Genomic DNA, 27,283 nt, shown 5'->3' with positions numbered 1-27,283 from the left:
AACTTTAAGCTTGAATCAGATGAACACACAGACAGCAAAATTACTCCATAAAGCCCTTTTGTGAGAACACATTTAAATACCTGAACACAGGTGGGCTGCATTAACTTTTCTTAAGAGCCCATCTGCTCTCAGCTGAGACATTCAGATCACACTTACCTAGTTGGTCTGAACTTGTCAGATTGTCTAAATTTGTGGCCTGACATATTTTTGCTCACACAGTCTTTATTAAGAGCCATGGAGCTGGACACTGCATGACACAGGGTGGCTCTGAGGGGGTGCTGATCTGCTCAGCTGCTGCTGTTTGCACATCACTCTGGTCATATCCAAGGGTGAGTGCAGGTTTGCTGCAGCCCAGATTTTTGGAATTTCAAGAAAATTTCAAAGTTATTGCTGATCTTTCAGCAGTGAGCAGATCTCAAGCTCACCAACAGAGAAATTGAGGGCACAAGGTCTCAAGTCATAGTCATTGCACATGGAAATGGGAAGTTTCTATTAATTGCTGCCAAAAATGTTCCATACATAAAATGTCAACCAATTCTATATTTTACTCTGAAGCTGTCAAGATGAAAAGCCAGCTGACAAGTTTATGTTACACAGAATTACTAATTGCTCACATCACACAGGCAATTTCTAACAAAAGCTTAGGGAAGCTTTGCAAGAGTTTTGCTCAAAAGTTCACTCAAGGGCATTAATTCAAGAAGATAAGCACTCCAGGAATACCTGCTTTAAGCAGTGTTACACCAAGCAGTTGACTTTAATCATGTATCTGGGCTGGAGATGTCCCAGGCACCACCAGGCTGAAAACACAGTGAGCTGCTTTGGGCTTCCAGCACTGCAGTCAGAGCTGTGCCCCACACAACTGGCATTAGGGAAGGATGATTCTGACTGATATGCTCATCCTCAGCCCAAGGAAATAGAGCCACGAAGCACAAATTACAGACCTTTCCAGGCTCACATTCTGTCCCATCAGCCCAAGGTGTGTGTTGGGTTCGACATCCCTTGTGAGCACCATCGACGTTGATACACCAAAGTCGCCGACACTGCATCTGCTCAAGTGATTGCATAGATCAAAACATTAAACACGCACCACATGCCTTGCCAGACAGATGATCCTTTATGAAATTATTCCCCCCAGGATTTATCATTAACTCACAAGCTTGACAGTAAGTTGATGGATTGTGAGTCTGCCATTCATCCAACCCCAGGAGACCTTATTTTGCTCTGGCAAAACCAGGAAAAATAAGGTGTGAAATTTCACTTACCATATAGGGGCACACTTGGGATCCGGGTCCAAAAATTAACTCACATTGTTTGTTGACGTCATAAATCAGCCCTGGGAGCTGCTGAGGCAATGTGTAAGTTCTTGATGAAGGTTCATCAAGCAAACACTCCCCATAACCAGTGCTACAACACAAATCAGAATACTGGTGTTAAACAGGAGGTGGGAGATCAGAATTCCCTTGTGTTTGCCTGAATTAGCCGTAGGGCAGTTGCACACCATGTTTGCCATATTTAACAAGCACTACAAGAGCTATTTCAAACTCAAGCACAGGAGGGTGTGTTACCCATACACCATCACCCTTGTGCTGTGACAGCAACCATCCACCACACCACAGTCAGCTACCATGGCAAAAGCATTTCTGAGTGTGCATTTAGTTGCTGAGCAAGCACTGGCGCACTTTTATAAGGAATTCAGAGAAAAAAAAAAAAAATCACTGATTAGCAGAACTGCCCAAGGGACTGAGCTCCTGGATTTGCCAGAACACCATCATGGCTCTCATTCTGTTCCACACCACAACACACGGGAAGGCACGACAGCAAAATGGGCGAATCACTGTGCATCAAACTGACCCGTGGGCTCCTGGAACGGTGTTCCCACACGGATTAGTGCCAGGGCTTTATCTTGACCTGTGGAGCAGAAAGGCAGATTCAATCTGCCTTCTAAAACACAGCTCCGTATCTGGGCCACAAAGCTCGGGAAAGTCATTCTTCAGGTTTGAAGAGAACACACATTCCTTAAAAGCAATATCCATGGGGGAAGACTTATTCTTCCCCATTGAGAGGCTGGTCCTTGCCAGCTTATCATGAGGCTGAACTGGCAGGGACTGGATGCCAGGGGTGCATTCCTGCTCTAGGTAAAGGATGCGTGCACACACAAATCCCTCTGATTTCCTCCAAACGCTGCACACTAGGGCTCCAAATTAACTGAAGAACTCCATGGGACACATGGACATGTGAAAACAGCCAACACATGCATATGCAAGGTCTTACTCCAGAAATTCAGTGATGTATTTCCTACTGCACTTTGACCACATCCAGGGATTGGTGTAGAAGTTCAGTGTTGGTGCCATGACATGCTGTTGGTTTTTACCTCCATCTTCCTTGCACTTGTGATTGTCATCATGTGGCATGTTAAATCTAAGAGGAAAAGAGCAAAAAGTAGAGTCAGTTAAGAGGCAAACATCAAGTATTTAGCATAGCAAGGGCAACAGTGTGAACTAAATGCAAGCAAACCCAAGAATTTTCCCTAAATATGCTGCTGACAGATATTACAGAATAAAAGTATTAATACACATATATTCATAATAAATTTAGAAGTGTTAATGAACAGGGTTTCTAGCACTCATCTGGGAAAAGCTGTGCAGCACCCTGCTAAGCTCTCCACTCCACGACTGCATATATTTAGCCAGACAAGTTCTCCAGGGAGCCTGGAGTGAGATGCAAACCCAGCTGCAGTTTCCTTTTCAGCTGACAGTTGCTACCCTGCAGACAGGCTGGAGTCTGGCCCCTCCTTCATAAAAATGGGAAATACTCTGGAACTGACCACAGATCCAAGAGCTGATCCCAGGGAATTCTGAAGGAGACGATATAAGCCCACTGACTGCAGACCCTCATGCACACAGGCAACACCTTGTTGGATGCAAAATACTTTCTAATGCGGTTGAATACCCTGGGCCACACTGCTGCTTAAGGAGAGTTGCACCAGGGATAGACTTGGCTCCTATACTTTATGTGGCAGGTTTACAAAATGCCAGCAAGCATTGGTATCAGCAGAAACCAACACGAAGTTTGCAGCGCACGACACCTTGAAGAATGTGGTAATGGAGACAGAGCGGCTTAAAGCGCTGCGCTGTTTGAAGTGGGGAAGGGGAAGTGACCTGGTGTGATCCTGTGTTCCAAGGCTGGGGAGTTTGTATTCCATTAAGATTACCTCCAACAAACCATCTTTTCACTCTGTTCTCTGAAAAACAGAGCACAGAGGCATATCCTGCTCGGGAGCACTGCTAACCCCCCCAGCAGCTCCGAGGCGGCATTAGCAAAGGAATTAGGCACAGGTTAGGTGTGGGGAACATCAAAACTTTGGGGACTTTCTGTCAGGAAGTCTTATTTAAACAAATACTACTGTGGTTAAAAATAGACTGTCTCAGCCAGCTCTCCATGAAAAAAAAACAACAGTTTAGAACAATGGGAGATCTATTCCCAAGTACTCATCCATTCCACACCTACAGACCTCCACTGCAAAGCAGGCGTGTGATGGTTTGGGACTGAATCAGCTGCCAAAGTTTGTAGCCAGAGGTAAAGGACTATGTGATCTAAGGTGATTTTTCTCATGACTGCTTAGTAGTGAGAAAAAGTCTCAGAAGTGAGAAAAAAAGCAAAAATTGTTTGAAAGAAACTTCTGCTGGAGGAGGTGAATGGCAGCGTCTCTTCTGGGGACGTCCAGCAGCAGAGGATTTTCCATGATGAAACAGTTCAAGAGCTGAGTGAAGCTCACTTATACACCTCATCACCTCCCAGATGCCCTGGGTAAGTTCCTCCTTCACATACAGCTGCTGCACTGCCTTCACCAGCACCACACAGAGCTGTGGGACAAGCTGTGGCAGGCTGAGGATCTGCTCTCAGAGGACTTCAGTCCCAAAAGATAGTTCAGATGTGCCAGCATTCTTTGTCCTGGTCCTCCTCAAGGACCTCTGCCCAAAACCCTGGCTAGTTCCAATAGTTTGGTCAAGATGTCATTTCTTAGGTGCTGCTTGTGGCTCTCTATCATTTATCCTCCCCAAAACATGGCCCTGCTGGTTTGGCTGCTCTCAGATAGGCTCCAGAGCACCTCAGTGGTGCATCTTCTAGCCAAATATACTGATCTCCCCTCAAATAATTAGGCTCAGCAGTACCAGTTCCCAGCCTGGCTGGCAAGCCCTAGTTAGCATAAATACTGGGCTATTTAAATGTAAATGTATTTACATAGAACATACACATGGCCAAGTTCATGTGCTATTGTGAAAGCAGTGCTCAGTCCGTTATCTTCACTAATTGAACAGCTCCTGTATGGGTCACAGACTGTGCCCAGCTCTGCCAGACCTAGGAGAGAACACAGAGGTTTATGATAGAAAAAGAAATGTCACTCACAGTTCAGAACAGGCAACTAATATTGTCACTACAAAAAAAGTGACAAAGAAAAGGTTTTCCTTACCCAGAGTATCACATTTGTCGTGCGCTCTACAAATATCTTGTCTGAAAGCAGAACAGACCTGACACATTAATTCTCAATGCAGCAGTGAGTTAAGGTACAAGCACAGTAATAACAGCAGAAACAACTCTTGGTCCTTCAATGGACCTTCTCATGCTGGCTTGCCACATCATCCAAACTAACTCCCCACCACAGTCAGAGTTTTTCATCTTATGCTAAACCCATGGGTAGACCTTAGACAGCTTTGAACCTCTCAAAATCATCTCTTGTTATGGTGGACATATGCTCCCACAACTGCAAATATCATTACACTCACATCAAAACCTCAACATTGCCCATACATTACATGCTCACAGCCCCTGACACACAAGTGGCAACAGTTTTCATGAGAATATTCACCACACCTGGTAACAAGCACAGCTGTATCATGGCGAAGGTGACTTCCCTCTGGGTGGTTTTGGGACTGCTGCCATTGGCAGAAGTTTTTTAATGTTGTCTGGGCATTGTAAGATATTGCAGGGCCATCCTGATAAGCAACACACAGAAAGCAGGTATTTTAATTATTCATGACAATTCTCACTACAAATGCCATTGTCAAGCAGAAGGTGAAGAAAATAATTTCCATTACCTGCTCATTATGTATCACGACCAATTTCACAATAACAATATTAATTAAATTTCCAATGCTTGGGTCTTTGTAGATAGAAGCCACCTGTTTCAAAAAAGCAATATTTGGAATTATTCTTAACATTCAAGGAAACAAACAATTAAGACAACACACATATTTTCCATTTTGCAACTGTTTTTCTCCTGGGCGGCTCTTCTGCCCTGCTCAGTGCTCTGATGCTACTTGGAGAGACCTCCTGGCAGAAGCACAATTTGAGAATGAAAAAAACCTGCTGATATCAGAGAAACCCAACATTTCCTTTTGCTTTAGCACACATTTCACCAAATTAAAGGATCATTCTGCTCTGAGACACAAAGACCACCAAACAAGACTGTCAAAAGCAACTTACTCTTCCAAGCACCTGATTTTGACATGGGCAGTTTCAGACCATGTATTCAGTGCACTTCTACCCTCAGACAGAATGAACATCCCTCCAGAGACACAAATGTGTTGGGTACTCCCTGCCAGTCACTCTGAATCTACAGAACTGCCTGTCTGGAAACTGCACTACTGCATCCTAGTACCTGCAGCTCCTAAGGTGCTTGCTCTCAGCCTGAAAAGCCAACTTGAGAACTATGCTAAGGATCAGGGTGACAACAGGCTCCTTCTCCTTGCAACAGCAAGGAAAGTCAGGCAACTGCCTAACCTACCAGCCTCAGGGCCCTGGAAGGCACAGTGCCCAAAGCACCTTTTAAATTCAGCTGTTATTTCATGTGGGCTTAAATAAAAACAAAAGTACAGCATGTGGACTAAACAACCAGTGTTATTGCTCATGGTATCTGATGTTCAGAAAGCTGGGAGAGGTGTGAGAAGGATCAGGAAGTGTGATGGATCTGGGAAAGAAGACTCCAACCAGCATTTTCCAGCCATGTTTTACCATTTTTGATGTAACCCCAGCATTATCTCCATGCCCAGGGAAGGCAAACTGATGGTGTTGCATATGAACGCAGCAGAGAGGGGCTCTGTGACCACTAGAAAACGACTTGTGGGTGAATCTACTTGCCCTGGTTGAACACTCACTATTGACATCAGGGTTAAGACATAGTGCTGAAGGTTGGCTCCATGGTAGGCGACCATCCTGCTGTCAGCCACCACCATCACCTCCACAAAACGTGGGTAGGACAAGAACCGCTTCGTTCGCTTGTGGCTCTTCTTTTCACCAATGGTCCCTGTCTTGTTGCTGTCCCCAGAAAAAGAATTCACTTCCAGGCTGTGTTTCAACATCTCCACGTCAGACAATATGCTGCTCTCTGCCCACTGCCTTCTCCAGTGTTTCCGTTTGTTCTTTTTGTGACTGTGGTCATGATCTATGGTTAAAAGGCAGAAAACACATACAGTACATTCTGGAGTGAATAAAATTAATGCCATGTGTATGCTAAGTCAAAATACCTATTGCCTCAACAAAGTTGTGTAGGCTTGCTCCAAGCAAGCAGGGAACTGAAACAGAAGCACTCTGTGGAAGCCCACCATGTAATCCAACATCTAAGGCTTCATTTTTAAAGCCATCTTGGGGAAGCCAGCAGCACTTAGAGGTGGACATTCCCTGCAGCAGAGCCAGCTCCTGGTCTGTGCAGGAGGGATGGAGCCCTGCAATGGTAATTAGCCACTGCAGCAGCAGTGTGAGGATTCTGGGCACGTCCAAGGTGGCCAGGAAACAAAGGTCCAAATCCTGTATTTCTAACTCAGGCATGAAGGACGGCAGGATTTGGCCTTCACAGCAAAGCAATTATATATGATTTATTTCTGTCTCTAACAATAACACGGCTGGGCTTCAGCTCCCCCCCTCCCTTTATTATTCTGTGCTACAGGAATGGTAAAGGTCATCTAATAGCACAGCTGCCACTGGCGAAAGAATAGAATTCAGGAAGTTTCACATATACTGCTTTTGATATTCAATTAGGCCAAACATAAAAGCAGCCTGAAAATATACTCCATGCTGATACAAAGACGACAAAATGAAGAGGGAGAACAGGCATATAAAACATATGGAACGTGTACAATTAAGATTTACCATCTGATTAGTATGTAATTATAGCATTATTTAAATGTAAGAGCAAAATCAGGCTTATTTGATGCCACTTAATTTTTAATCAGTTCATCATAGGAAGTAGCTAATTGAATGTGATTCATCCACGAAAGACTGTTCACTTCTGCATTTAATATAAAGCCAGATCTGAACTACTCATCTACGACTCCAGGCTACAACCCTCATGCTCTTTGTAGCTTTAGTTTAATTTCGTCATGGTGGTGAAAAATATCACATTTCCTTATCTGACCCATTGAGTAGGTTAGAGGAAGCATAATATTACGGAACAAAGGAATATTCAATGCTCAAACAAGATTGAAATGATAGGAAACTTTATATTTTTTTTCTTGTATAGTTTCCTTTTAGAAATATTTGTAATAATTTCCAAATAAAGAAATATGTTCTGCAGTATGATGGCAGGGAAAGGGGATCAGCTTCTACCTATGTGAAAAATACTATCCTTCTACCCTATGTGTAAATAGGCAATACAGCAGTTAAGAATTAAATCCTGCCTACTCTGTACTACCTAAGTCCTCTAAATTCCCTTTTCTTGATATAGCCCAGACCACCTTAATACAGCAGAGAGTCTGCAGTTATCTGAGTAAGAATTTGAGAAAGCCAATGGCATTTGTGGTTATAATTGGATTGCCCTAGTTCCTCTGCTCTAATCAATGCCCTTGTGTTGGCAAGGTTATGCTCTCATGCTGGCACTGCTTCGTGGGCAACCGTGACATTATCCCGACTCATTCAGTGCCAATCAGCTTGGGGAGCCAACTATGCATACAAATAACTTAAAGGTGAGGAGAGGACCAGACTGAGGAGAAAGTGCTAACCCCAGCCCTTGAGCCAGCTTCTCTCCTTTCCTCTCTGCACCCTAAGACCACCCCTCAAATTCCCCTTTTAAATAACTAACTTCCAAAAGGAGCAGGTGCCCAAGGAAAAATGTGTTAAGGATGGTGAGATGCTCAACAGGGCTTGAGTGAGGCTGAAGACAAAACTGCAGAGTGAAGGCAGAGCTCTACAGGGCCCCAGGTGGGGCCATGAGGCTCGGGTACCTTCTCCTCCAACCATCCAGTCAGAGGGATGTCAGATGGCAAAAAAAGAGGGAATTGCAAAGACATCTATCTTTGAAGACACCTATCACACAGGTCTATAAAAGAAGTTGATATTCACTGGGCTTGCATTGAAATCCTGCAGCTGGTGTCACACACTAAAAAAACCCTCACAAACCACCCAGAGAGTACCACATGAAATTCCACATCTTGTTCTGAGAGCCCTGACCTGCCCCTGATCATGCAGGGGAATCAGAGCCCAATAAAGCCAGGTATGCTCAGCACAGAGGAAAAATAACTTTCCTTTTTGTGCAGAGATCTGGCATAGAGTCACAGAATCATTTAGGTTGGAAAAGATACTAAAGATCATCAAGTGCAATCATTAATCTAATCCTGCCAAGTGTTGGTACAGTATCAGTGCTCTTTCCCCATTCAGCACACAAATGAAGGCAGACACATCATCACTTCCAAAACAACTGAATTATTTCCACTCACAAAGTCACTCCAACACTTGCACTGTGCCATTTGGACAGGTCACATATTGGGTGTCTGTCAGCCTGGTTACTGGAAAACCAGGCACCAGTGATGGGGATGCCCTGCATGGAAAGCCACTCCTGGACTTTGGCAGTAGTGAACTGTTATCTTCACCCATCTTTGTTGCATGTAGATAGTGTGCACTCACCTGTAAAAAATTAAATGCTAATGGCTGTGCACTGCTGTCAACCCATCTGTAAAATCCTGACCACATTAATGGGAGCAGCACACAGGCACTGCCAGGAACTCTGTGTGCCTGATTCTGCTGATATCCTGCTCCATTACAATGGCCACAACAGCAGTGCTCTCACTGAATGGCGCAACGTGCTCCTGCTCCATCAGGCAGAAGGGAAAATCTCACATTACACAAAACTGTGATTCTGCAGCACCAGCTTCCTACTGCCACACATAACATCAGAAAAGGGTGTGATATTTCCCCACTTTATTTTCCCTATTGTGTTAACGTAGTAACAGAAATCAGCAAGAAAAATGGTTTTCTTGGCAAGCCCCCAGTCTTTGCAATGACCTGAAACACATCTACTTACACATGGTAGTAACTGGATGAGTTTAAGAAGCAAAACATTTTTCTTTTACTTTGTAAAATTAAAAGAAAACTTTTCTTTTACTTTTTTACTTTTCTTTTTCTTCTTACTTACTACCTTTAAAATCATGTAAACTATAGTTCAATAATTCAAGTATGAGGCGAGCCCATGCACTGACTCAACAGTTCATATTCATTTGAGAGGCAGGTAAAGGCTAGAATAATGTCCATTTTACTGCCTACTTTACTAAGGCAATCTATGCTGTTTTCACTGTCTTTATACAGACCTGGTAGTTTATCTTAATTTTTTTTCTGTTTGGTTTCTTCTTTGTAATGTGGGACTTAAAAGGAGACCCAATCCTGTGCAAGGATATCACTTCCTGATGGCATCTTTTCACTAATGCCATTTATTTTTGCCCAGGCAAGAAGCCTCAGCCCAGAATCCATTCAGCTGATTTATGGATGTTTCCTGCTGGCTAATGTACTTTGGATCTATCACAAGAAAGAGGGCAGGGAAGACTCGGGCCCTGTGTGAGTACTTTGCCTGCATGACAGGGCAGAGTCAGGATTTGCTTTTGACATAGTAACTATTGTTATACTAAACCAAACATTAAAAGATGGAATGATCACTTATCCCAACAGTCCTAATCCTTTCCATTTCTACATTAACTAGTCCTTGGAACAGAAAGCAATTTGCACAATTAAGTAAGACACGTAACAATTCAAGCAATTCCAGTTCAGGTCCAAGTTCATAAGAGCTGCACATAGCAGCGAAAAAAAATGTAACAAAGAGAGAGAGAGAGCAAGAGAAGGAGGCAAGAAAAATTCCCTTTCTTGAGCTAACAACATCTCCCTGCTAGAAAAAAGTATGATCCTTTCAAACTGACTAATTATCACAAGTTTTCTGAATGTGTGACCTAGGATTTTTAATAAAATTTGCCACTCAGCAGTTGACCCACACCACTTCTAGCCCTGCTCTGATCCAGTTGCACAGATAATAAATTATTGCACACCTTCATAAAACAGACCAAAAACTCAGCTGAGTTCCCCTCATGCAGTCAGTCAGTGTGTGACCTGTCTCCCTCAACTCCACAGGAGCAAACCCTGGCCAAAAGATTCAGTCCAAGCCCCAGCTCCAGCTGCCTGGCTGGATTTGCTGCCTGTAGCTGCTACAAAGGCAGCTGCCCCAGGGACTGCCATCACCTGGGAAACAGAGAGAGGAAAATGGATTTGCCTTCATGCAGAGATCAGACTGGCTGAAACTGAACCACATTTTTAGGCTCTTCTTGCCAAGAAATGGAATGGAAACTGGCTCCTCTTTAGGACACAAACAGGTAAGAAGCCAGACCAAAGAACTTTTCTAGCCCTGGGTCTGTCCTAATTTTATATCAAGATGTTTCTATACACCTACAAATGTATCTCAGATGGATTTGCATGAGGCCAAATTCTCACCTCTGTAACTGTGGGGTGCTGATGTGGTCAGCATAACCCAGAGCTGAACACACCTTCTCTGCCAGGAGCTTCACACCCTGCTTGGACAATAGCCAGGGATTGAAACAAATTGGGGACCAGCCACTGCCTTGCCCTGTACCACATTGAGATGATCAGCCCTATGAGCAGGATTAATCCTGCCTTCCCTCTGGATAGCTCCTTGAGTGAACCAGAGCTGCTGCTATAGCCAGGTCCATGTCCAGGAGCTCCTCCTGCTGAAGTCAGTCCCACGTGTCAAGCCCAGAGCCTGGAATTTGTGTTTGCAATATTTGAAAATATTAATGCCAGAAAGCAAAGCTAGAAAGCCATGAGCAGTTCAGACTGGCATGAAGCATCACTGATGCACAAACCAACAGTTCCACCCCAATTCACTCACTGCATCCTGTGTCTGTGACTATAGAGACTTGGAGGTGCCAAAGCTCAAGGTGATGCTGAACCCTGATGTCTGTCAGGGTGACCCTGCCTTTCTTCTCACTGCTTGAACCAGAATGCTGAGAACCACGGACTTGCAGTGAGCAGCAGTCAGCTTCCCTTAGTAATAAAACATTCTCTGGTTTATACCATGCTAACACTAAAGACCACACATACTCTAAATGTTTTCTTTCCAGGTGATGAATATCAGAATGCATTCCAGCCTAAAAGATTATTTTTATGCCTAAGGTAAAATGTTGCAATTGAAAGCTATCAATTTTGCACAGTAGACAGAAAGTAGATTAATGAACAAAACAATAAATTTTCTCTTTAAGAAAGGACATACTAACACATGAGCTGAACATGTGGCAGAAAATGATTCAAGATCATCTTACAGAACTCCCACACATGCTCTTCAGGCAACTTCCAATGCACAACAGCCACAAATACACCAACCTGTGTCCCACACTAGTGTCTAGTGACACCTGTGAGGCACCGTGCCAACAAGAACAACACTGAGGCCACCACAACTTTGTACTGACAGTCAGTAAAAGATAAGACAAAATATCCCATTAGACAAAAAGAAAAAAAGAAATTGTTCAGCAATTGGCCACAGGGATGTTGATAATGATATTACAGGCATATGGGAGAAGCAGTCACAGAACAGTCAGCCTGTTTATTTTCAGTAATATATGCCATAGGGAACAGACAGAAAGCACCCAAGTGATTCCCCTCTGCTTCTCCCACCTGTCCTTCTTCAGTGGATGTCCACACAGATGAGGCAAAAGTATGTCCATTTTGATTCCAGGAGAATAATTTAACTCTGTCCACTTACCATGTTTAAATTGCAGAACAATAACCAATCAACAACAATTTGTTTAATCGTAATCTTAAATCTTACACCTTTAGGGCACCAGATGGATGCTTGATACATTTTCAAGGCTAAGAGTAACAACAAAATGCATGCACATATAACTCACATTGAGGAATCTTAAGCCAAAACTAATTATGGGATCTGACTGTGATCAATGTTTTTTAACTGAAGTCAGTCTATTACCTTATTTCACTTGTCAATATCACAAGACACCTCAAACATTACAGACTGATCCCTTCCCCAGCTCAGCATGGCAAAAGCTTGAGCTTGACCTCCCAGGCCCAGCTGACCAAATACCAGTTGGCTCTTACTGTGCTGTTACCTCAACAGGGAGGCAGAAATAGAATTAATTACATTAGCATATGGGAGTTGTGATGCAATTCTCTTCTTTATTCTGGGAGGGAAGGAAATGTGAATTAATTACTATCTGACTAAAAATTACAATCCACTTCTTTAAGATAAGAAACTTTTCTGAGGGAAAGAACAAACTCAGTGTTTTACCCTGAGGCCAAGAGCAAAGCTGACAGCTTAAACAGACTCTTGAAAGAGCTCAAGGATTGCTCAACCTGGAAGTAAAGGCTTAAGAAAGCCTCCCTGCAGATCTCCTGCAAGCCTGAGTTTACGTGACACTCAGCAGTACAGAATTTGCCTGAAGACCTGCCTGGAAACCAGACACCTAGAATGCAGAATTCTGCTGGATGAATGAGTTGAAAACAAAAAAGAGGGGACACAGTTGGAAGCAAGACAGAGTCCAAAAGAAACAGCAAAAATACTAAAGGGCTACAGACCAACAATCCAAGTGCAAAGGATCTGGGATTTCATCACAGACCACTCACAGGAGTACAAACATTGAGCCCTGAGGAAACGGAATTCAAAGTTTCTGCCTTGAAACTGCTATAAAGTAACAATATAACACGTACAAAGGGTCTGGAGAAGGAGCAGGAAATTTTCCACCACTGGCCTCATTCCACTCTATTGCCAATTTTAACACTGCAAACACACCTGGAACCACAGCTGGAGCAGGAACAACAGCTCATCCCCTTCCTGCACCAATGAAAGACCACACTACAAAGTCAGGCTTTAGCCACAGTACCAGATAGCAAACACATCCTTCCCCAGGCCTCCTCCCTGATCATGGCACTGATAACACACTAACAAACCCCCATTCTGGCAACCTCAACCTGACCAGCCCTTCCAAGCACATGGGAACATGGTGACAGAACCATCTCCTGCTTGTGCCACTGGTTCACCAGTGACTTCCCATGCAGCTGGCTGGCATTAGGAGAGCAGGCTGGTGCTAATTATCATGCAGAAATAAGATCACAATCATTGAGCTGGCAGCAAATAGGCATCTGCTTGCTCAAGACACAGGGCAGCCCTCCTCTGCCCTGGTGGTTCCCCAGTGTCAGGTTCAGTGGGAAAGGTTGTTACAGTTACTATGAAAGGGTAATCTATTACAAATTACTCGTTAATGCAACTGAAAAATCAGTGACACATTACTGAGTATGCCTGTGCCATGCTGGCTCAGCAGCAAGACTTGCTTCATGCTGCTGGTTCCTCCTCTGCTTTTTGTAGGACCCTTCTCAGCACAACTTACACACAGACCTTCTCTTCTCCTCACCTGGACCACATGGGGCTTCCCTTTGTGGAGCTGCTGCGCCTGGCCATACATGTACTCTCCAGCAGTCAAACTGCTGTAACACCCAACAAAACACCAGCAAATTTGAGACCCTTTTGCATTCATTTCTGGCAGGTAGTGGGATATGCTAAGCCTGCAGGTTGTGTCCCACAGCCATCTGTGCTGATAATACTTGGTGGATTTTGGAAAGCAGCCTCAGCAGGTGAGTCACTGGGCTTTCCCACCCCTGCCAGCAGTGGGTGGGGGCACAGTCAGCACGGCACAGGTAAGACCTGCTCTGTCCTGCACTCATCTGAGGCTGTTTCCAAAACCTCACCACCTCAGCACGAACTGCTGGAAGGCCTCTTTGCTGGCTACAGCCCCCTGGCTCCCCTCCAGAAACAGGAACAGCTCTAATCATCTTCCTACTAGTTTGGCACCATCACAGTGTTATTGCTGCTTCTGCATGACGAGTTTTGCCCGTGGTGGATGTTCCTGCTTTAAATGCTCTCATTAAGGAGAGAGGACTTTGAGCAAGATCCTCACATGCAGCCCCAGAGCCCAGGTCCAATGCCAGCCTCAGGATGGGCACAGCTGACCAGCAGCAAGGGAGGGAGCAGCTCACACTCACTATACATAAATTACGAAAGCTAAAACTTAAAGGCAGCATGGGTACAAAGAAGGAGCTGCCCCAAAAAGTTTAGTTGAGAGTCCTGCATCAGGGTCACAATAAAAGCTGCACAGAATTTGCAAAGTTTGGAGCAAGAGCCAAACAGTCAACAGAAGCAGGGTGATGAAAGGGCACAATACTTGCAATTATACTCATGGACATAGGAGAATTTTGGCTCAGTGCAACCAAGCAGGTGGAGGCCACATCTGTCTCAGAATAATGGGTGGCCAACAGGCAGAATGATTGCTAAGGTTCAGTAGAAGGCTAAAGCTATCACAGACCCCAACAAAACTGGAAGAGAAGAGCTCCAGAGAACTCAACAACTGAAATATACATAGAAATACATATATGCATACATCACTGACAAAAACCATGGGAAATATGATAGAAAGGAGAAGCAGCAGAAATGGATGTAAGACCCAGAATAAGAGGTGCCTCAAGTAGTTTACTTAAGTGATGACCAAAGGCAGTGTCCTATTGGCATCTGGACCTGGACATCTCTCTGCAAGACCAAACCTTGACAGTTTCACATGGAAAGGGCTCACAGGTCTACTCCTGCCAGAAGGTCCCACTGGATGGGGGCTTGGGGAGGTGCTGCCTGCCTCATGAAGGTGGATGCAGGATGCAGCTCCGTGCCTTTATCACTGGAGTCAGATTGTTCCTCCATGGGGTGCAGGAAAGCGGCGCTCTGCAGCCTTGCAATGAGCCACTTCCTCTTTTCTTTTTTTAGGACTGCAATTTCTTTTCTCTTCCTCCTCCACCTCAAAAAAGCGGATATTTAATGATTGGGTCGGAAGAGCTTGCTATCCTGAAGCGATGGGTGGTAGTGGTGCTGCACCTCAGTGACATCATGCTGTCTGCCTGGCCAAGCCCTCATCCCGTCAGGGCTATTCAGGAAAACACAACTGATTATCCTGCCAGATCCCCGGCCAGATGACAAACTGATTCACGGCACCAACTACAAGAAAAGAAGGACAGGAAAATGCACCATTTCCTATGACTGAAACTACATTAACCTGTTACCCCAAGGAAAACTCTGTCCAAAGTTTTTCTTGCAGCAGTTGAGCTGTATGCCAGACGGCTCAAATGCATTGCCAGAGACCCCAGTGCTGTGCTATGAAAGTTCATCTGCAGAGCACAGTTTCCATTTGATATCCATCAGCATTCAGAGGAAAAAGATCTTTTTCCAGAACACCTGTAGAGTATCTTTTATATCAGAAGACCTAAAACTATTATCAGAAACTGCTAATTAAAACTTCACAAAAGCAAATGCCTGGTTTTCTAAGCTGACCTCAGCACACTGAAAACTAAAAGTACGACCAGGGAGACTGCTGCAAATGAAAGCTTTTACTCAATCTGTTAGTCAATTCACAAGGGAAACTTTCCTGAATACCTCAAGAAGTTTAAAATTACATCATTATGGCAAGGGCACACCAGCATGTTGACTATTAAGCATTTCCAGGAAGATGACTATCAGAAAGTCATTTTTAATAGCACCACTGCCTGGCAACACAGGGTCCCTTGCTCACCTCAGGGGGGTACCTTAGATTTCCCTCCCATGAATTTCCTCTTCAAGCAAATTTCCACCCCTACCAGAAGCCTGCAAAGCAAATGCACCATTTCACACATTCTTCTGACAAAAGATTGGATTTACACAACACCCTACAATTATGATTAACTCCCAAACTCTCACAAAACCATTCTTCTCTGGCAGGAGTGAGAGATACACCTTGTCTAAAACAGTGAGTGCTGCTAGATTTTGCATGTTCACCTCTGATGCAAATACATGAGACACCTTCTCTCACCAGATGTAACCTCAGGTTGGATGCCAAGGTTCATCATTGCCCAAGCTGCTCTGAACTTGCTCCTTAAATGAAATAACCAAGACTTGTTCACCAAACACATATGGCCATAGCATCATTCCCTTTCAAAAGCTTGGATGATGACAAAAAGAAAAGATGGTAAGAGGGAGAGATGGAGGGAAAAAGGACAGGGAGACAAGACTCTCATGCCTATCTGGAACACTTAAGCTTCTGTTTGAGAAGTGAGAACTCCTCCCTCCACTACATGAAGCAACTGAGAAGAGCAAGAAAACAAAGACAAGCAAGAAGCAAAGCATAGTGGAACAAAGGAGGAAGAGATACAGCAAAATCACAGATGGAGTATTATTCTTGTGAACTACAATACAGAAGAATAATATTCTAAATGAGAACTATTATACAGTGGGGTGAAATACACCAGTCAGTTACAGCAGCACAGAGTCAAGTTCACAAGCAAAATTCAGAGCCCTCCCAGCTACCTTTGATTCAATGAGTCTTGTGATCTGCTGCTCCGTTCCTCCAAGGGTTACTGATGCAATGTGCCAGATTCCGTGTTTCTTTCCAACTGTTCTGAGTCTCCTGCATCTGATCTCAAAGAAGGGAGCAGAAACAGCTGGAAGAGAGAAACCAGAATGGCATATTCCAGCAGCAACCCTTGGAAGAACAAACAATGACAGCCTTGTGAGAGGTGCCACTGTACCCCTGGCACATAGGTTTGCATGTGGAAGTGGATTCACACGTCTTCCAGAAGAAGCACATGTTGCTCTGGCTGGTCACAGAGTATCAGAGCATCTTTGGACTCAGCATGACCAGTGCAAGCTGAACAGACTGACAGCTCAACAGCACAGCCACGATCACAGTCATGGGTGCCAAACAAGTAACGTGTGCTAACTGCAGCCTAACTTGGGCACCATACTTCTCCTCCAGTGGTACCTTTACTTCCTGAGCAACTCCGCCTACTTTGCAGCATATGAGCAGCTTGCAGCCCACAAGGGAACTCAGTCAAGGTCTACTCTGTTTAGGTTCTAAAGTTCCTGTAGATCGAGCTGCAGGCCAAAGGACAAGGGCAAAACAGCAGGTGAAACAGGAGACTGAAGGAATAAGCTTCATCAGAGAAAACTGAGGTATTTGCTGCCAAAGGGGAGGATTAGTTGCGAACATCAGGAAGTCAAGGAAGCAGAGAGCAGCAGGAGGCCACTGTAGATAATAGGGACAGTAGGAGCAAGGTTATTGCTCATCAAGGCACATGAAGGGTGGGAGAAAAAGGTCTGTGCTCTTTTCATATGTGCAAGGACTAGAAAAAGAGAGTGAGGAGGTCAGGGAGATGGTGCTGGTGGAGGAAGAGCCATGAGAAAAAAAAGCCTTTGAAAATGAACCATGGAAAAATGATTACTGAAAACTGTCAGGGTTGGTGTTAGGACCTCCTCATTTCCACTAGAAAGAGGTAAGACGTGACAACTCACAGCCAGATTTGGGGAAAGAAGACCAGGAGCACAGCAAGACTAAGACAGATGTCATTTAAAGGACAGAGTATCAGACAGAGAGTATATCAGATTAGGATGATTGGGAATTACATGTAGGATAGAACAGAAAACGAGTTTAAGGGCTCACAGGATACTTAAGGCAAGACAGATGAAAAGCTCTCTTGCCAGCTTTACCTCAGGAATCAAAGGGAAACTTTTTTCTGACCGCAACTTCCTCATAACCAATTCCTAGAAAGCACGGGTGCACCACATCTCTCCAGTACAGCACTACCACCATGAGCCCAGTCCCAGCATTCACAGCACCATTTCTAGAGGGGTCTCTCAACTCCACATCTTTTTTCCCCCCTAAACCTACTGCCTTTTAACTGCAAACAGGACTTCCAAGCATCGAGTCATCCAAGGCAGTAAGAAAATGAGTACCTGGAGTATTGCAAGTCTGCCAGTCCCCTGAAGAGTTGGTTGGAGGTGTCCGGTGTCGGTAGACAAGATGTGGTTTATTGTGCTCTTCTTCATACTCCTGCTCCTCAAGCGATAGGAGTGGCTCTACAAAATAGTCCCCATCATCAGACTTGAATGTGCCTAGCTGAGAGGGTCCAGAGAGAGGAACAGGAGGTCAGCTGTGTGCGATGACAAACCACCTAGCAGCACTACCCCACAAAGCAAGCAGCTAATGAGGGAGGTGTGCCTAGTTCTGTGGTAACCCCTGTGAGGGCAGTGGCTGGAGTTGCAGCTTTGGTCACGCTGCTTGCACCCACCCTGGGCTGCACAGCCATCCCACTGGTGCTTACAAAGGGATAATTACCAACCCACAGGCAGGGAGCATGAGAGAGGCATGTCTGCCAGACCCTGTCCTTATGCCAGTGATGTTCACCAAGCCAGTCCTGCCCAAAGGGTGATGGTGCTGCTGTGTGCTGGAGGTCCCAGTGCAACCCCATCATGTGCTGGCTTCACATGCACACAGCACATTTCCCTGAGACAGGCTTTTAACCCACATATAAGGACCAGAAGAAGGTGTCCAGCTAGTGAAATCCCTTGCTTACAAGGAGACACCAATGCTCTCCTAGTTGCGTACAACTATCAATGTGCATATTTGGTGGGTAAATTAAAAAATATCCAAGACAAAACATTCTGCAGCCATCCCATACTGGTATCCACGGGAGGGAAGCCACATACACATGCAGAGGAACCCCGGGACTGAATGAAGCCAGCAGAAACCTCCGGGGAGCCCCTGAAATTGGCATCCCGTGGGACTGAAAGGTACCAGGACAGACAGAAGAGCTCCCCTTTTAGGAGCTTCTGCACATCCCGGTGCCAACATCCCTGCACCGAAGGGCACCCAACTGGGGTACCAGGGACCGGGACATGCCCTGGTCTCGGGTGCTGGGTGGCTCCGGGGCCAGCGCTGGTGGTAAGCCCGCAGCCATCCCTCACACCGGCATCCTCGGGGGCAGGCAGGGTCCGTGCCCGGGTCTGGCCCACAGACCGCCCCTCCAGGTGTCGATGGGTGGCATTTTCCCCCCAAAAATCCGCAGAGCAGGAGCGGCGCACCCCGAACCCGAGGGATGAGGAGCGGCGTGGGAGCAAGCCCCGGCCGGGGTGGGCCGGAGCCGCCCGCCGCCGTCAGGGGAAGGGGCGGGCGCCATCGCTCTGCCCGCCCACCCTCCGTCGCCCCGCTCCTCCTTCTCCTCCTCCTCCGCGCTTCCGCCCCTGGCCCTCAGCGGGGCGGGGGTCTCACCATCCCGGAGCAGAGGCTGATAACGGCGGTGAGCCGAGGGCGGGCGTTGACGTGCCCCCGGTAGAAGCAGTGCTTCACATCGGCGTCGGCCGCCTCGGCGTAGAGGCGCCGTTGGTCTGCGGCGGGCTCTCCCAGGAGGCTGACGGTGAAGAGCGGGGCGATGAAGGCCGAGCTGGCCGTCAGGTTGAAGAGGAACTGCTGCCCGAAGGCGGACAGCCTGTAGTGTGCCTTCGGGGAGCCGGCGGCGGCCGCCGTCCAGGCGTCGGGGGCAGCATTGGTGCTCCGCCGGCGCCGCCTGAAGTGGACATCGGTGGGGAAGGGCTCACCGAACTCATTCACTCGGGTAGGAGTCACGATCTCGTACTCGCTGAGCTTCTCCAGCAGCTGGGCTGCGAGGGGACAGACGCTGAGTGAAGTGGCCGAGCCCCGCGGCCCCGGGGGGCGGCAGCGCAGCACTCCCCTTGCCCCTCCCCGAGCACCCCCTTACCTTGCCTGGGGTGCAGCTTCTGCCTCCTCGCTGCCGTCCTCCAGCCGTCGATGAAGAGCGTGGTGAGTGCCAGCGCCAACGGCGCCAGCTGCATGGTGCTGCGCGCTGTCCTCGGAGGAGCAGCTTTCCCCGCCTCCGCTCCTTCTCCTCTTTTTTCCTCCCTTTTCCTCTTTTAATTTTTTTCCCCCCTCTCTTCTCCTTTCTCGCGGCCCCCTCCCGGCCCCCGGAGCGCTGCCGCGGGAAGGCGCAGGAGCCGGGCGGCGTTAGGGGCGGGCGGGCCGGCGGCGCGCGGGGCGCCGGGGGCCGCGCATGGTGCGCGGGGGCGGACGGGCCGGGGTCGGGACCGACGGGCCGGGACAGGACGGGGGAGCCGCCCGCCCGCCCGCCTGCTCTCCCTCGCTTTCCGCCTCTCCCCCCGTCGGGCTGGTGGACGAGAGCTGCCGGGACTCTCTGTTTAAAAAGGGGCGGGCTCCATGGATCAAGCCCGCCCTCCTCTGCTCCCCACCTTCCAATGACACTTTCTTTTTTCATTGCCGGCGAGAGCCGAAGTCGCAGGTTTTGGTCAAGGAAACCATCGCTGGAGCGGGCGGGGGGAGTCCGAGCCACGGCTTCGTACACCCGGGATCGGCGCCCGCTCCCCGCCGGCTCCGTCCAAAAAGCTTTAAAATCCCAAAGTAGCCCAGGCAGGGCGGCACCGGAGCTGCCTGCACTGCCAGGACCTGGTGGGGATGAGTCCCTTTGTCACTCACTGGGAGGAGAGATGGGTTTTCTTACGTAATTAATGTTTTCCCTTTTTTTTTTTTTTTTCCCAAGGCAGCTTGAAGAAGTGGACCAGCAGTTGAAGAATACCCTGTGCGGCACTTCTTATAGCAGTTGTTTTCTTAGGCGTTTCTCAGATAAGAGGCAATTCAAGCAACTTTTGTTCAGGATGAGATTTGTGTTGTGCACTTTTCAGGCACCCTGAGGGAAAAGGAAGATTATATCCAAAACTGAGTTTATTTTGTTTTGTTTTACAGTTTGAAAGGTCTCTAAAAATTTAAGACATGCTTTAGAGCTACATATAATTAAGTGTTGTCTTCTACCCCTTCCTCAAATCAAAACCCCAGCCTTGGTTTAAAAAGTTTTTAAACCTTTAAAACACATAAGGCAAATGAGAAGTTTGGAAGTTCAGTTTGCACTTCCATGGAAAATGTCAAAGTTCTTTACATTCTTTGCTCAACTTTGGGACAAGGCACAGAAATGTTGGTATTTGCTGCAGAAAGGGAAAGCTTTAAAATAAAAATCAATTCAGAATCCACTTCTGGGCAAAATGGTACCTCCTGAGTCTTCAACTGGTGAAGTGCTACAAACCTCAACTATTAGGAGTCAATTATTAATTTTGTATGATGAATGTAAAAATCATAGTAAATAAAGCATCACCTGCAAAGCCGTGCATCTTCAACCCTGCTACTGGCGGGCCAGGGTTGCAGGGCTGGGAGGCAGAGCCTCGACAGTGAAGAAATCTCCAGTATTGTGGAGACCAAGTCAGCACATCCTTAGGGCAAGGTGTAATGGCACATAACCTCCCTGCATGGCATTGTACCCACTCTTACAAACCAGACTTAAATAAAATCTCAGATACTTACCAAGAGATAACTCACCCATATCTCCCTGAGCTGCAGTGCTTGCAGAGCACCCTGAGCCCTGACCACCTTCCTACAATGTCCACATGTACCCCAAAGCTTTCAGTCTTCACAGAGAGAGATACACACAGGGTGCTTGAGCTTGGGATAATGCTCCAGAAATTGTGGGAGAAGGAAGGGTAGGCTGTATCCCAAACTCAGGTGGGTGTGGACACATTTCCCAGGAGTGCCAGGGGGATCCTGTTCTGCTCTTTGGGCATGTGGAGCAATACTAAGCAGCTGATCAGCAAAAAGGGAGTGAGGAGAAGTGAACCGAGTTGCCTGAGGAAGGGGAGGTGAAAAGCTGAGCATAGCATTAGGGCTGAGTCAGAGGGGAGGGGAGGAGGCATACGTGGAGCTTGTCCTGCCTGTGTCTGGGAGAGAGGGGTGCAGCCTTCAGGCCTCTGATCAGCATGGTGTTGGGAAACAGGTCTGGTTTATCTGGGCTGCAGAGTGCCCCGGGGCATCCCCATTTCACAAACATCTCACATCCCACCACTCGAAGCCTCAGCATCCCCTGTGTCCCATCAGGCACTGGTGAGAGCTGCCTTGTTTCTGTTCAGCTCACTGTCACAGGAAGACCTATCAGAGCTTTGGAGTTTTTCTCCTTACTTTTCTACAAGGTGACCAGTAGAAAATTAATTTGGCTCTGGGGTGAGGTTTGATGGAGCTCAGGAGCTGGTAATGGCTGAGAAGTGACAGCACATACCTGTGACTTGGTTGGGTAGGACTCTTTGGCTCTGAGCTGAATGGAGCAAGGTTGTTTAGTCGAGCATCCTCACAGCCCAACCCACTGATTTGAAACCACCAACCTGAAGGAAGGCAAGAAACAAAAATTTATCATTCAGAAAAGGGGATCCAACTCATTGGACTCCATTATGGGGCAGAGTTGGGAGAGATCTGAAGCCTCCCAGGACCAAATCCTGGCTTTGCAATGTCACTAAACATACATTTATGCATTCCATGCAGCATGCCATGACTTCCGGAGCCATTTCCATCAACATGCACAAGTTGTATGTTGTGTGGCATTTTGAATCTTTACAGCTGGAGATTAGTAAGTGCAGAATGAAAGCTGTACTCTAAGTAAATAGATTATGTGGAGCTTAGAGAAACTAAGCTGCAATCTTAAATTCAAATAACTTTCCTATTAGGAAGGATCTATTAATACTTACGGTATGGTAATTGTGCAGACTCCAAGTCCTCACCCAGTCAAAAGTAAGACTTAAGAGCCCATACCTACCCCTTAAAACACTGGGAATTTTGCCTATGTAAATATTGCAGAACTTGAGCTGCAAATGCCTCTTCTATAAACCACAAAATCAGAACTTGATCACAACAGCAAAATTTCAGTAAGAAATTAGGGCAGTGCACACTGCTGCAAGAATACACTTGCAGAAGAACCCAGATTTCCTGAGGTTTTTGCACTGCTTTTCTCCCTCGCTACCATTTCATTTTCACTATAGGTGAGGCTGTACTAATCTTTGTTCTTTGTGGCTCAGCCTCTCTGGGTAAGCATCATCTTCCTTTATCTGCTGCATCCTCTTGCTTGCCCAACGATTATCCCACAAGGCAGTTTCCCTTTGATGGTTGCTCCTCAATGCTACAAGATAACTGAAAACAGCCAACTCTTCTCCTTCTGTCTAATCTGTGTGGTCAGAAAGCGAAAGATTTCATTCCCTTCAAACAGCTAACCACCCTCTCCTGCTCTCTCATTCATCTGCTGATGCTGGTAACAAGGATACCACTCTGGGCTGCCTTTCTTTTTGTTTTGGAAACTCTCATAGAGGCTTCTCTTTAAAAGACATTTTCAGCAGTTGTGTCAAAGCTGGATTTTTAGGTTTTGTAAGCCTTTCACATTTGTTTGGAGGGACTGAAACTTGCAAGTCCTTGGGTATACCTAATTGTCAAACTTATCTGTGCCAAGCCAACTCTTTTTGGTCCTCATTAAAAGGATTTAAATACACTCATCGACTGTAGTCCTTTAAGCTTCTGCTTCCTCCCTGGAGTTCTCTTCTTACCCCATGTAGTTTGCTGCTGCCATCAAGGTCTGAATCACTGGGTTGTTCAGGAGTTTGGTCCTCTGACCACAGGAGGCTGGGAAGTGCTTCCTGCCATTCCCAGCAATACCAGCACAGCACTGCTGTCACAACTTGCCCTCTGTGGGCCCATATCCTGGTCCCCATTTTAGGGCCATTGGCTGAGGGAGATTGTGACACGATGTGCCAGGATGCTGCAGAGCCATCAGTGCCATCCCACTTCCCTGAACACTGAGATGTGCACATTGAGGTGACTAATTCAAGGTTACCCAAGGCAATAATACCCAAACACTCTTCATCTTGGTCCTGGGTCAAACTGTGCAACTCAAACATCTTCCCAGCCAGTGCATTGCAGCAGGAGCCGTATTCTGTGGGAGCCGTCCATGCTCTGCACACGGTGCAAGGTGGGCACAGTGGAAATGCAGTGTTACCTTGTTCTTGCAGATACCATCCCTGCTCTTTGCCTGGTGGGGAATCACCATTTGGGAACAGAAGGTGAAGGAGGGAGCACAATCAAGCCTGTTCCACTGCTCCACTCATGCAGGGAAACTGGCCTTCAGCTTGCCTTCAGAAACAGCTCTGACCCTGGAAAATAGATACATGAGTAGGAGCTAGGGACTGGGTGGGAGGAACAGCACAGCCCACATAGACACTGCAAATGTGTGGGATTTTCATCTTCAGGTCAGCATGGATGGACATAATGATCCCTTGAGGCTCTCCACTTGAAACTGCTGGTTCCAGCTCGCCCCTCCCCTGCTCCCAGCATTGCTGCTGACTGTTCACACACTGCTCCTTTTCCTTACACCTCTTATCTGCCATGTGGAAAGTGCTCAGGACAGCCCAGCTTCTGCGTCTCGCTGCAGCCCGGCAGTTTCTTTGGCCTAACAAGTAGTTATAGATCCCATTTCCCTTTTTACTACACGTAAACCTGGGAGAAGTCCTAAAGTAGCTAAGAAACACTCAATTCTGAATATTTCCATTTTTGTGCAAATTAAGCCACATAAAGCTAAGCATTATTTTTATCTTTTGAATACACTCTGCATGACTTTTGATATTACGTACTTATGCATCTATGCTATGTTTCAGGTGCCTTTGCCAAAAAATTAACAGTAATACTAGGAGGACTAAATAGAGCAGATGTTCTGTAATCCCACACCAAAAGGCAACCTGGGAATGTTGGAAATTATACAGGTACAAAAAGCTTTATCCCTCGAGCCATGTACTTTTGTTATATAAACAAATTATCATAACAGCTCTGTGAGGTGTCACCATCACCTTATGAAAAGAAGACTGAGATGATTGATTTGGCCAAGAACATGGGGTCATGGAGCTCTGACCTCATGCTAGTTCCACCCTCCCTCTCCATCATGTATGCAGTCTAAGTGTATAATGTAATATTTCAGTGCAGGGATCATTAAACTGTAAAATTCTATTTTAGGAGGGTTGTTTTAATTCTTTTCCCAAATAGTAGATTGTCTCCAGAGATAACAAAATACAAATATCCAGTAGAGCAGGGAAAAAGCTAAGCAACATTACAGATATCAAGTTCTTTTTCCCTACACTGTTTGATTTCCCTTGGGGTGTAACGAGGTACCCAGCTAAAAGCAAAGACGTCTCCCTGGGGGAAGTCTTTACAGTGTTGTTGCATTTGTATTGTGGTAGGAAGTCTCTACTGGTTGTAAAACTGTCAAAAAAATTGTCAATGGCCAAAAAGCTGGGAATGTTTTAGGCCTAATCCAGTGCCTGTCAAAACTCATCATCAAAACTTCCACTGACTTAGAGAAGTGCAGAATGAATCTCTGTCATTTCCAGGAGCTATTTTATAGCATCACATCTTGCTCATTAATATCCACCTGACAAGCATATATACGTCCACTATTTCTTTACCAAGATGCAACAGCTTGAAAACCCATTTTGTTTTTAACTTAGAAAAATGTCTGTGCTTGCTTAGTTGCAGTACCAAAACTGGGATGTTTTAAAATTCTTCTCAGATAGCTGAGGGTTCCCAAAACAGATGGGCACAGGGAGAGAGAAGATAATCTAATGGCAGCCCATCACTTTGTAGCACTGCTGGTACCACATCATTACCACAGCCAGAATGTGCAACAGACCACAGCCATTGACCCCAACTTTCAGGATATGTTGAGGAAACAGCTCTCTTCTTATAGGTGCTCCTATACCCTTGCACCCAGTTTCCTCCTCTCCTCTGAAAGCAGCATTGATAAGAAGGAGACCAGAAATGCTTAGCACGGAAGATTCAGCATATAAACGCAGCACAAAAATCCAAAAAGGCATTTGGTCTCTCCCCAACTATGCTGTGTTTGCCCTGGATGAAGGAGTGGTGAACAAATTCTATTTTCAGCTGCACACCCTGCGCTGTTTCTCACGATGGCTGTCGCTGCCTGAGCAGCTGGGCACACCTAATGCAGGATCCCTCACTGGTTTGTGCCTGAGCTACTGCTTTGTTGTCAGATACCTGCAGCCTTGGCTTTGCTGCTTAACTTCACTGTCAGCTCTGCTTTTGCAACCAAAATAGAGGACTTAATGCTAAGAATTCAGTTTCTTAGAAGATGGAGTTTAGGTGAGATGTTAAAAAGCAGGCACAAAAGTAGCAGGACTCAGGGAGAGCAAACTTTGGGTGATCTGCAAAGCTGAAACAAAATTGTCTTTTTCTTCCCAGCTGTTTGCAACAGCCACCTCTGCTCTATGCCTTCATGCCTTCTTACTCACAAAATACCTTTTTTTTTTTTTTTGATGGCAAAGGTTGTCTAGGAGCAAACCTGGAATCCATCCTTTCCCCTCACAGGTGCGAGGAGAGCTACAAGAATGATGTGAATTGGCTGCAGCCTTAACCACATTCATGTCATGCCACTCTGGCTGGGATGCTGGAGAGAGAATTAATGGAGTGTAAATCCCTGTTTGGAAATCTCCAGCTTCTCTCTGTAACTCCTTCATTCCCTTTGCAAACCACAGGAAGAGGGGATCTTCCCAGAGAACCACAGCTGCACATTTTGGGTTTTGATTAAAAGTAGTGGAGAATTCACACAACCAAGGCTGCCTGTCTAAGGGGTTCAGAGTGAACCGGGATACTTCCAAGAGAATCTGTAGTCCTAAGACTAAACCCTGCGAGCAACAATTCTCTTTTAAAGTTATTGTATGGCTTGGCTACAAAGATAAGGCACCAGATGGCTTGGGAAGAATTTTTAGGAGACAGTCTGCTGGTATGCCTGGAAGGATCTTGAGAGTTTACGTTTACAATAGACCATTTCTTTGGAGGCGAATGTTTGTCAGGAACATCAGTTTTAATTACCTAAAATGTAGGCTGTTTCCAAACGCAGACAATGTTAAGAGGAGTAGATTTTTTTCCTGAAGAGAGGACAGCCAACAGAAATCCCTTCCTTTATGGGTAGCAAATTGACTTGTGAGACTACTGTTGTGCAGTTTTCATCCCAAATACTATCCTGCAGCACTTTCTTTCACTGATGAATTATTCATAGCACAAGTAGGTGTTACTTTTAATCTGTTTTCAGCCAATGAATTAAGCAGCTAATTTTGTCACCTCTAAGCACACAAGAGCAGCCCTCAAAATTCCCAAAACTTTTCAACGGAGCCTTTTGTATGTCTTTTGCATGCAAGGAGGGATAAGCTGGGACAGGAGCCATAAGGATGCCAGTAGGAATAAACAGCCTGTCAGTAATCTTTATGTTG

At 46.1% G+C, this 27,283-nt stretch overlaps 1 protein-coding gene across 2 annotated transcripts in view; it reads right to left on the bottom strand.

Moving 5' to 3' along the window:
* Positions 1 to 20,185, bottom strand: part of ADAMTS9 (ADAM metallopeptidase with thrombospondin type 1 motif 9) — a 78,561-nt gene extending 58,376 nt beyond the window's left edge. The window contains exons 1-11 of one of the 2 annotated variants that reach the window (XM_059479984.1): positions 19,879 to 20,185; positions 19,392 to 19,780; positions 18,077 to 18,239; positions 6,156 to 6,442; positions 5,097 to 5,180; positions 4,873 to 4,994; positions 4,472 to 4,512; positions 4,254 to 4,359; positions 2,272 to 2,418; positions 1,263 to 1,404; positions 942 to 1,046 (exon numbers count right to left, since the gene is read on the bottom strand). In XM_059479984.1, the coding sequence (XP_059335967.1) occupies positions 942 to 1,046; positions 1,263 to 1,404; positions 2,272 to 2,418; positions 4,254 to 4,359; positions 4,472 to 4,512; positions 4,873 to 4,994; positions 5,097 to 5,180; positions 6,156 to 6,442; positions 18,077 to 18,239; positions 19,392 to 19,780; positions 19,879 to 19,972 (1,680 nt within the window). In that variant the 5' untranslated portion in view covers positions 19,973 to 20,185. Of the gene's footprint in view, positions 1 to 941; positions 1,047 to 1,262; positions 1,405 to 2,271; positions 2,419 to 4,253; positions 4,360 to 4,471; positions 4,513 to 4,872; positions 4,995 to 5,096; positions 5,181 to 6,155; positions 6,443 to 16,651; positions 16,786 to 18,076; positions 18,240 to 19,391; positions 19,781 to 19,878 lie in introns of those variants that run through there. The other variant, XM_059479986.1, reaches the window with a different exon arrangement.
* Between the last annotated feature and the right edge of the window lie 7,098 nt (positions 20,186 to 27,283).

This window comes from Ammospiza nelsoni, chromosome 11 (assembly GCF_027579445.1).
Source record: "Ammospiza nelsoni isolate bAmmNel1 chromosome 11, bAmmNel1.pri, whole genome shotgun sequence".
NCBI classification, from domain to species: domain Eukaryota; kingdom Metazoa; phylum Chordata; class Aves; order Passeriformes; family Passerellidae; genus Ammospiza; species Ammospiza nelsoni.
The sequence above is the reverse complement of the archived record's forward strand: the minus strand, read 5'-3'. Positions and strand labels throughout refer to the sequence as shown.